The sequence below is a fragment of the Stegostoma tigrinum genome, chromosome 40, assembly GCF_030684315.1.
Source record: "Stegostoma tigrinum isolate sSteTig4 chromosome 40, sSteTig4.hap1, whole genome shotgun sequence".
Classification (NCBI taxonomy): domain Eukaryota; kingdom Metazoa; phylum Chordata; class Chondrichthyes; order Orectolobiformes; family Stegostomatidae; genus Stegostoma; species Stegostoma tigrinum.
In genome coordinates this window covers 13,214,483-13,225,360 of record NC_081393.1, presented here as the reverse complement: position 1 = coordinate 13,225,360, position 10,878 = coordinate 13,214,483, and the positions used below count along the sequence as shown (strand labels likewise).

Genomic DNA, 10,878 nt, shown 5'->3' with positions numbered 1-10,878 from the left:
ATTTCCTAAACATCCCCATCAAAAACCACTGCTCACATTTGCAGTGAAGTTCGCCATTTTTGGCCATTGGATTGTGTTCTGAGCGCTTTCACAAATCAGCGTTCTGTCAGCCGCAGCTCCATTGAATAGTGAAAGCGATTTGGCATTCAGTTCCCTCAACGACCTGCAGAGCTCCTGTCCTGAACAGCTCACTCCCGAAACAAAAGAGATTGCTGAGTCACGTTCGCCTGCCAAAAAAATTCCCCAAAGAGGCTCGTTATATCACTAGAGACAATGGGAACTGCAGATGCTGGAGAATTCCAAGATAATAAAGTGTGAGGCTGGATGAACACAGCAGGCCAAGCAGCATCTCAGAAGCACAAAAGCTGACGTTTCGGGCCTAGACCCTTCATCAGAGAGGGGGATGGGGTGAGGGTTCTGGAATAAATAGGGAGAGGGGGGAGGCGGACCGAAGATGGAGAGAAAAGAAGATAGGTGGAGAGGAGAGTATAGATGGGGAGGTAAGGAGGGGATAGGTCAGTCCAGGGAAGACGGACAGGACAAGGAGGTGGGATGTGGTTAGTAGGTAGGAAATGGAGGTGCGGCTTGAGGTGAGAGGAAGAGATGGGTGAGAGGAAGAACAGCTTCGGGAGGCAGAGACAGGCTGGGCTGGTTTTGGGATGTAGTGGGGGGAGGGGATGAGCTGGGCTGGTTTTGGGATGCGTTGGGGGAAGGGGAGATTTTGAAGCTTGTGAAGTCCACATTGATACCATTGGGCTGAAGGGTTCCCAAGCAGAATATGAGTTGCTGTTCCTGCAACCTTCGGGTGGCATCATTGTGGCACTGCAGGAGGCCCATGATGGACATGTCATGTAAAGAATGGGAGGGGGAGTGGAAATGGTTTGCGACTGGGAGCTGCAGTTGTTTATTGCGAACCGAGCGGAGGTGTTCTGTAAAGTGGTCCCCAAGCCTCCGCTTGGTTTCCCCAATGTAGAGGAAGCCACACCAGGTACAATGGATACAGTATACCACATTGGCAGATGTGCAGGTGAACCTCTGCTTAATATGGAAAGTCATCTTGGGGCCTGGGATAGGGGTGAGGGAGGAGGTGTGGGGGCAAGTGTAACACTTCCTGCAGTTGCAGGGGAAGGTGCCAGGTGTGGTGGGGTTGGAGGGGAGTGTGGAGCAGACAAGGGAGTCGCAGAGAGAGCGGTCTCTCCGGAAGGCAGACAAGGGTGGAGATGGAAAAATGTCTTGGGTGGTGGGGTCGGATTGTAGATGGCGGAAGTGTCACTTTTATATCACAGTTATATCACCACATTGCCGACGAGCATCATCCCGTGAGGTTGGCCACACAATACTGCCACTCTGTTGCTTTGACAAAACCTGCACTGTTTCAGACTGCCAAGTACAAATCAACAATATTAATTTCCATTGTGATAATGCTGACTGGCCTGTAGAAAGGCTGATGTGAGCTGCTATTAAGAAGATTAGCTTTATTCACTCGGTTCCAAAGACTGGATTTTCTCTAAATTACTCTTATTTTTTGACTTAATCTGACATGGGAACATCTGTAGTGCAAAGTCTGAAAGTGGACTATCTGCACTGTGACAGTGCAATGAAATCAAACAATCAGCACAAACTGGCCACTTAGTCAGTTAATCTGTGCTGGTTCTTCGAAAAAAAAATTCTAATTAGTCCCACTGTCAGTTCGTTCTCCACAGCTCTGTCTTTTATTTTCAAATATATACCTATGGCCTTTTGCAAGTGGCTGTTAAATCTGCTTCCAACCCCAACCCCCCCCACTCAGGAAGCACATTCCAGATCATTAAGGTAGGTTGTGTGAAGGAAGAAGTATTCATCTCCCCTCTTGTTTATTTGTTAATAATCTTAATTCTGTTCCTCTGTGCACTGATCCTTTGGCTATTGGAAGCAGATTTTCCTTATGACCAAAGCTCTTCATAATCTCCTGCATGTTTGCTGAACCTCTGAGCTTTTGTGGCTGTTCATTTTTGGCATCACATCTTCAATATCGCTCTGTCATTTTAACCCCTGATCAAATCACGAACAACACTACACATTTTCTTTTGCAGCAGCATGATGCAGGCTTGGGATCACGCACTACTGAGTGCAGTCCCTGCTGTCTCACTTTCATCCAGAGCTGAGCTGTTTGTAACTGGGAGATAAGGGCCTTCTGAGGGAGTTTCCTCATCTACTCCCAGAGTCCTTGAACAGGCAATTCTGCCATTCTGTTCATCGCAGCTACATGACAGTCAGGCAGACTGGAGATTATAGAGAAAAGAGGGGAGGAGAAGATTGCCTTCACAGATCAATGCAAGACACAGAGCATAGGATTCCTACTGAATCACTGCCACCTTTGTTAGCACCACAATATATCAACAAGGCACCAACTACCCTTCCACATCTTTTTTCAGCTTATATTGGCCAAGCTGGACATAGAATCTTGCCTGACAGCAGTGCTTCAACTATTTTCAAATTTATGTTATTAAGGTCACACTATTGCCAAATACCCCACTTGCATGATTCATTCTTCAATTAAAGACGGAAAATATATCTGTTGGAAGTGAAGTTGAATTTCTGCTGCACACCTGGATGTCAAGCAAAATCTCCAACTAAAATTGATTCAAACACCTTACCGTGTAGTCAGAGGCATTTCAACCCTTCCTGACTGTGCCAACTGTTTGCAAGAGCTGACCAATTAGTCCTATTCCTCTAATCTTTTATCAGTGGGGTTTATTTGAATTGTGCAACATATGCCCATTTGAAAGAGGGTGAATGTATTCCTGGCATATGAGGAGTCAGGTTGATTTTTTTTCGAGGATACTCCCAAAGCCAGCAGATGGGCAGCAGTAGGGAATTCCAGATATTATGACCTAGGCCAGTGAAGGCAGAGCTGAGAATGTTGAGGCTAGGCATGCTATGTGAGGAAGAAGAAGTCCCTCAGGAAATAGAGAACTTGTGGAGGGTGGTGTGGTTATAAAAGCAGGGAGTGGACCAAGGAGATCTTCCAAGACAAAAGGTCAGAGAATAAGCTGGTGGAAATGAGGGTCTAGGCCCGAAACGTCAGCTTTTGTGCTCCTGAGATGCTGCTTGGCCTGCTGTGTTCATCCAGCCTCACATTTTATTATCTTGGAATTCTCCAGCATCTGCAGTTCCCATTATCTCTGGAAATGAAAGAGGTTCAGTTAGGATCCCATTTTACATCTCACTTGATTTTATGCATCACTAAAGTCAGTGGAGAGTAAATTTGAACAGGTGGTAGAACTGGGTTCCAACCTGAACCGGGGCCATTCAGGTCAAGATGGATTAAAATTGGTGGTAGACTTCTCTATGCTCTACCCCTAAGCAAACAGAGGAGTCACAATCAAGTTTTGAGAATTGTCCACCATAAACTCTTTGGTGACAGCTATTTGAGATGAAAGTCATTTCTGCTATTTTTCAATTCAACATGGATAGTTTGTTTTTGTTAATTTACTTACAGACCTTGGGCATCATTGGCTGGGCCACTTTTATTAACAATGTCCAATTACCTTGAGAAGGTACCTTCTTGAACTGCCGCTACCCATGTGGTACACATATTCCAAACCTGTTGTTCGGAATTGAGTTCAGGGTTTTGACATAATGACAGTGAAGAAATGGTGATATTGTTCCATCTATGAAGAACCAAGAACTTATATTAAAACGAACTATGGGTTGTTTGGTCTGCCAAAGGTTTCATTGGGATCTGCACCAAATAGAGTGCAATGGTAGGAATGTGCCATTTTTGACCTCTTGTTCTGCTCAATCATGTAGGTTGAAACTTTGGAAATCTTCACAGGCTAGAGCAAATTGACAAGATATTAAAATCAGAGTCCTGGCAGCCATGAGAAAGTTAGAAGATAATTCTTCTTGTCAACATATGTGGGACTCTTGTCCAAAAAAATCATTCAATGTGATCTAAATTTATAATCTTTTAAATATAGTTTTGCTAACTTGTGGTTTTAAAGGAATTGGAGTCAAAGCAGATACATTGAGATAAAACACAGATTATTCACTATCCCATTGATTGGTAAAACAAGCTTCTCCCTGTTCCAATGTTTATCAGTCAGGCTTTTCTTTTACAATTGTTTGTCAGAATGTCAGCATGTAGTTGTCAGGCCTGGGGATGTAAAAATATCAAACACACACATTGCCAGTATTCAGAATAACATACAGAAGAATAAAATGCATTCATGCAGCACCTTTAATGCCAGAAACCATCCCAAGATGCTTGATAGGAAACAAAGTTTGACACAAATTGATATGACAGCACAAGTAAGTGGAGAAGAAAGGGCAAGGCTGTTTAGTAGTGAGGTTCAGGAGGGAGTTAACATGTTTAAGGCCTGTATAATTGAAGGAATGACCACCAGTGGTGGCATGTTTATAATTGGGCATGTGCAAAAAGTCAAAATTAGAGAATACAGAACTGTTGTGTGGCTGATAGAAATGAGAGAGATAGAGATGAGTGAACCAATGGAGGCTTCTATAAGCAAGAAAAGAATTTTGAAACCAGTGTACACTGGACTGATAGCCAACATCAGTGACCAAACACAGGGTTGATGGGTGAACAGGACTTGGTGTTAATTAGGATAAAAGCTGGAGAATTTTGGATTAATTATCTTTGAGTTTCTCAGTCTCTATCCTCAACTTCAAAGACCAGAGATTCTCAAATCACTGTATGTGCACAGAGATTGTTTTTGGATAAATGTAATTGCTCACAGGGAAGGAAGAGCAAAATGTACAAGCATACTTTGACTTGACTTTGTTTTTTTTTACAAACAGACATTGTCTCTCCTTCTTGATGCTCCCTAAACTTTTAGCCGCACTCCAGCACAAAAGGGATTAGCTATTACCCATGGAGTTGCTGACCAGAATCGTAAGTTTGTCACATCTGACAAATGATAAACAAAATAAGACAAGCAAATGTAACACTTAAATGAAAGTGGGAGAGATAGTAGGAACTGCCAATGCTGGAGAGAAGGGCCTTCATTTCTGAAGAAGGGCCCAGACCCAAAACATCAGCTTTCCTGCTCCTCTGATGCTGCTTGGCCTGCAGTGTTAATCCAGCTCTACACCTTGTTATCTCTTAACTTAAACAAAAGCCATGCTTTCTGCAAATCATTTTAATATACTGTCATCAACGTTCATTGTGAAGCTTTGATCAAACGATGTTCTTGAATTGATGTAACAGTAAAAGATTACATCAACACAAAGGCAGTGAGATCTTCATTGGTAACCTAACATTCCCTCAATCACTTCTAACTCAAGAAAAGCCCCTAGTTGTTATTTGGCTGTGTTTGTTCACTCCAATAACCTTGCTTAATTTTTCAATAGCTATCCTGTTGTTAGGGTGAAAAACTGACCGAGACAGCCCCTGTTATCTCCATATTTGCACTGAGGATTTCAATCTATTGAAACAATAAAGAACAATGGTGCCAATTTTGTTCAATGCTTGGAAGAGTCTTGGCTGTACCAAGTGTACAGTTGACTGGTGAAAATGTCTATCAACCTCTCATTGTGTGGGCTTGGAGTGATTTACACTCAACCTGAGAAAGGAAAAATAACAATTGATTATGTGTGAACCCAAAAGATCATTGTGGGACATAAACTATAAACCAAACTGACGAGATAAACTCTCAGTTTCACTTCAAAGAAAGCAAAAATATGGTACCAAAATCCTTAAATGTGAACTCATGAAAATCAAATTGAGAACAGCTAAGTTAAGAAATAACTTCCATGTTTTTCAACTGTGGCTTACTAGGAAGTGCACTCTCCACTACGTCTCTGAGTTCAAGAACCAGTCCCAGACTTCAGTGCGAACATGAAGGCTGACATTCCAGTGCAGATTTCAGGAGGTGCTGCACTGTTGGAGGTGTGGTCTTTGGAATGAGACATTGAGATCCAGTCCCCATGTGTGGTGTCTGTAAAAGATTCTATGATATCATTTGAAGGAAGAACAGTGAAGTTTCCCGATGAACTGATATTTATCAGTCTATCAAACACTACAAAAACACATTAACTAATCATCATTTGTGGGAGTTTGTGAAAAGTTAGCTGCAGTGTTTCTGACATTACTACAGGGACTAGATTTTAAGAAGTAATTTATTGTCTGCAAAATGTAATGAGATTTCTTCTGGTTGAGCAAAGTTCCATATAAATGTATGTATTCCTGCTGTACTCCAAGAATGATAAATATTCTGACAGGCAGGAAAGGCAAATGATATGATATTCAAAATAATATTAGGTGAGACACAGGTTCACTGAGGATTGATTAAATCTGCATGAGCAATGATGGCACCAAATGGCCCTTTCTATGCATGAATATTGATATGCTGCACTCTCAAGTCCTTCCAAATGATGGGCACACATCCAACAGAAAGATGTAGCTTAAACAAAAGCAAATATATCACTGTTCCTTCATTGCCGCTGGGCAAATGTCCTGCAACTCCCTCCTAAACAACACGGTGGCAACAGCTTCACCAGGACTCATCAGTGCCTTTTTCTCAACAGCCGTTTGGTCTGGAGGAGGCATCTTGGTCCATTCAGAGATGCCCACATACCGGCTAGAACTTTAAAAATGGTTATCCTACGTTTCTGAAATAATAGGGTCAGTGCCAGGATTCCATTACGCCATTGCCAAACCTCACAGCATACTAGTGCATGGCCCCGACAGCCAGCCAGGATAGATCTTGCTTCGACACTGGGGTTGACATGACTCCATTGTGCTGCCCCCTGCTGCCCTCGCTTGGATGGACCGCTTCTGAACAGACTTGGCATCAAGACTGGTACTTTCCGTACGATTTAGGCTCCAGCTTCGGTTCAGTATTCCTAGCCAGTCGTCCGAGCTAGCAGGAGAGTACATTTATGTGGCGCTGTGTAAGTAATGTTTGTTTATTAGTGAATGTTGACTGGCAGAAACTGAGCCGTTATGTTAAGTGAATGTGGTCACACGTTTAACGCTCTGAATGCTGCCGACTATTTTACTGACAGTGATGCAAATTGACCTTCGCCGCACTCTGCAATTCACCTAACTTCCCTCAAAGTCAGTTATCCTCTCGCCACCAAAACTCACGCACATAGAGTGATAAAAAAATTCTGATTTCATCCTCCCTGGAAATAAATCCGTACCAATTGTCCTGAGGATGTGTACTTTGAGAAGTTGTCCATCTCAGTTGGATTGCAGATTATACAGTTCCTTCCCCCCCCCCCCCCCGAGAGAAATGGGTGAAAGGGGCTGCAGTTCGGCCAAGTGCTGAAATGGACTGTTCCTGTTTAGTTGAATTTATGACACTCACCTAAAGCTGACAAGTAGGTCTTTGGTAAAACAAGTGCCAGGAATTCAGACAAGTCAAATTGACGGGAGGAAACGACGTGATATATTTTCTGAATCGCGTGTTAAAACGTGTTTTGTAACTCCTGGGGACTCGAAAGATCATAAGAAAAAATATTTATTACTCATTAAAATATTTTGTTTCAATTGCCCACACAATCGGAATGTGGAAGAATGAAATGAAAGCTCGGAGCTGGCTGGGTGGTGGGTACGGCTTGGGGGATGGGGTTGGAAGTGGAGGTGGAGAGTCAGGGGGCTGCCTGTCACTTCCCTTCCCAAAAGCTGATTGGTAAGTAAAGGCTGGAACTGACACTTGCATGGGAGTGTAACATGGGATGGCCACAGGCTGATTGGTTGGTCTTGCGAGGTTGTGATGAAGACTGAAAGCTGCACGCACCCAGCAGAACAAACTTGTGTTCAGAAGCTGGATGCTGAGATCAGTGGAGCCAGTTTCATAAATCAGCACTCCGCCGAACACATTATGTGCACAGTGGACTGAAAGCAAAGTGAACTAAGCGAGCGAGAGAAAACCCGGTTAGTCTGGATAATGAAAAAACAGAGACAGGTACTGATATCTTCGAGGCGTTCCTGTTTCTAAGGCAGAGGACAGAACAAAATCTAGCCCTGTGCTGCAGTTTTCGACGAAGACCAGTTCTCAAAGTGAAGCTTAAAGTCCAACTGTGCAAACCGGAGGAAAGTAACCCTGCCAGCTGCAGACACGACTTTCCAACAACAAAGAAACCAAAGGAAAATGGGACAGAGAGGTATTTCGAGCAAGACTCGCTGGAACTTTTATGCTGTATTTCTGCCGCTCAGCATGGGGCTTTTTGCCTGGTGTGTTGCGATGGAAGTGGAGGAATCCAGTTGGCAAGCGGACAGCCGCTTTTATATTAAGCCACCGCACTGCGTGGATATTCCTTTTGCCTTGAGACTTTGCAACAACGTAGGTTATCACAAAATGAGCTTGCCCAACTTGCTCGACCACGAGACCATGGAGGAGGTGCAGCAACAGGCGAGCAGCTGGGTGCCACTGCTGAACAAGAACTGTCATCCCAACACCCAGCTCTTCCTCTGCTCACTGTATGCTCCCATCTGCCTGGACAGACCCATCTACCCGTGCCGCTCACTCTGCATGGCAGTGCGAGACGCCTGCACACCTGTCATGGAGTTCTTTGGCTTCCCTTGGCCGGACATGTTGAAGTGCGACAAGTTCCCACTGGACAATGACCTGTGCATCGTCTTTCCCAACCCGAATGCCACCCTGTCGACCAGCTCGCAAGGTAATATTCGCTCTCGGCCCAAGCATGTACTGTTAAAAAGTAACGCATTTTGAAACTTCGGGAGAGGGGGAATACCATGATTGACAACAAGAGAAATGAGTCTTAACATGTTTTCTGTCGAATCCCGACTTCACCCCGCTGGTGAAGTTTCTGTTTGAAACTTAACTCGCTTGAGCTCAACTCCTGTTTGAGCTGTGTTTAGGTAGATGTTCACGGGTGCAGCGACGGCCATTAGGAAAGCGCCATCTAGAATGATTTCTCCTTCCTGGATCTTTTGAAACGGCGCTAAATTGTGATGGCAATGAGTGTGAACAGAGGAACGGCTCGTTAAGAAAGAAAAGATTGATCCTTTTTTAAGTCACTGGCGGGCAAATGGAAGTTAGGAGGCGTGTGTGTATGTGTGCTGCGGTGATGATGCAGAGTTTGTTGCAGGCAACCCGCTTGTGAACGAGATAACAAAGTGTGAAGCTCTTGATGAAGGGTCTAGGCCCGAAACGTCAGCTTTTGTGCTCCTGAGATGCTGCTTGGCCTGCTGTGTTCATCCAGCTCCACACTTTGTTATCTTGGATTCTCCAGCATCTGCAGTTCCCATTATCACCGCTTGTGAACGAGGCCACGTATGTGACTCGGGCTCAAGTCAGTGTGAATGGCTTCAATCATCATTTTCAGTGGATTGGTAACGAAGTCGATCAGACACGGAGCAGTTAAACACCGCTCAGTCTGATTGTTTTTCGGTAAGAACTTTAACGCTGCAGTCTTCTCCAAATATTCTCGCGATGCAGATTCCACTGGTTTTGAGGCACGACTTCTTTCAGCTCTGGAGCAGGAACTAAGCTCCTCCAACTTTCCTCGCTGGCCCCTTCAGTAAGCGAGACGGTTTGTGCAATAGATTCTCTTTAAACTCAATATTGGCAATGACTAAAACAAGTTAATAAGTGGTTACAAAGTATATAAGGTCTTGTGCAATATATGTGGACAACTTGTGATTATATCATTGCTGCCTGTGAACTTCTCCAAGTCACATTTTGTACACTGTGGATGATCTTATTAGTTCAAGTGACTTTAGCGTTTGTATGGTAAGGGTAAAGAACACTGTCAGTTACTGTCTTAAATCGAAGTAAGATTCAACTTACCCTGAGGCATCACGATTTCAGAATCTTTTTTATTGGGTCGTTGTTTATGGTCGTTGGTTTGAGCTTATTATATGAACGCGTGTAGACGATAAAGTTCGAAGTTGTTATATTTACTCCGTGCTCAGTTAGCAGCTTTCAGACTAGAAGAAGTAGGAACAGGAGTGGTCTGTTCGGCACCTTGAGCCTTATTGATTTCGGCACCAGTTAAGATGGCCCTCCGAAGTCTTCCCCTGGAGAATTCTCACCAGGCGGCGCACAGTGCAGTCAATATTCCCTCGAAATAAAGAGGAGTTAAGTGGATTTTCCTTAAATGCATTCTTAGGTAGAGTGGAGAGCGGTTTTGGGACTGAGACTGTCAAAGCTGTTTTCTTTCCCTCGGGAAAATGCATGTTCTTACACTTCCCAACGACATGTGGGAAATGCGAGTCCTAAGTCCAAGACCACACTTTCTCGGAAAGAGTGGCTTTGAATGTTCGCCGGAACTTGATCATAATACCAGAAGACATAAGAACAGAATGAAACCATTCGGCTCATCGAGTCTGATCCAGCCATCAACAGTTAGAGTGGCAATGAGATGCTGTGAACTTTCCAATCAGTGCCCCTGCTGGCCAGTCGATACATTGGCTTTTTTTTGCCTTGCTACGCATTTTGCGATACGTGCAGCAAATGCAGGACATGTGGAAACCGATACGTCTTATAGGAACAACAAGGTGCCGAGCTGGATGAACACAGCAGGCCAAGCAGCATCAGAGGAGCAGGAAGGCTGACGTTTCGGGCCTAGGTCCTTCTTCAGAAATGGGCAGAAATGTCCCTTCTTAAGGGGACAACTGTTCTATCGGCCTTAATGAACTTACACAACAGAGCTCAGAGTCTGAGCCTCAAAAAGAGTACACCCAATGAAATGGATTTTTTTTGCATAGCTTCTGAATAAATGCTGTTAAATAATTGCTGTTCAGTAGTTAGTATTCAATTCAGACTTTCTAACTTGCTCCCCTTTTCGTCTCCTGAAGACATTAGCTTCTTGCAAGGAGATGGGGGTGGACACCAAACACATTCACTCCAGCCAAATGCCCATTGTGAGACTTGCCAATATGCAAGCGATTCTGCCGTTGACAGG

The 10,878-nt window shown here is 44.0% G+C and overlaps 1 protein-coding gene across 2 annotated transcripts in view; it reads left to right on the top strand.

The window, feature by feature from the left end:
* Positions 1–7,699: 7,699 nt before the first annotated feature.
* LOC125448134 (secreted frizzled-related protein 1-like) overlaps positions 7,700–10,878 on the top strand; it is a 104,090-nt gene continuing 100,911 nt past the window's right edge. For both annotated transcript variants that reach the window (XM_048523194.2, XM_048523193.2), the window contains exon 1: positions 7,700–8,628. In XM_048523194.2, coding sequence (XP_048379151.1) covers positions 8,100–8,628 — 529 coding nt within the window. In that variant the 5' untranslated portion in view covers positions 7,700–8,099. The remainder of the gene's footprint in view (positions 8,629–10,878) is intronic.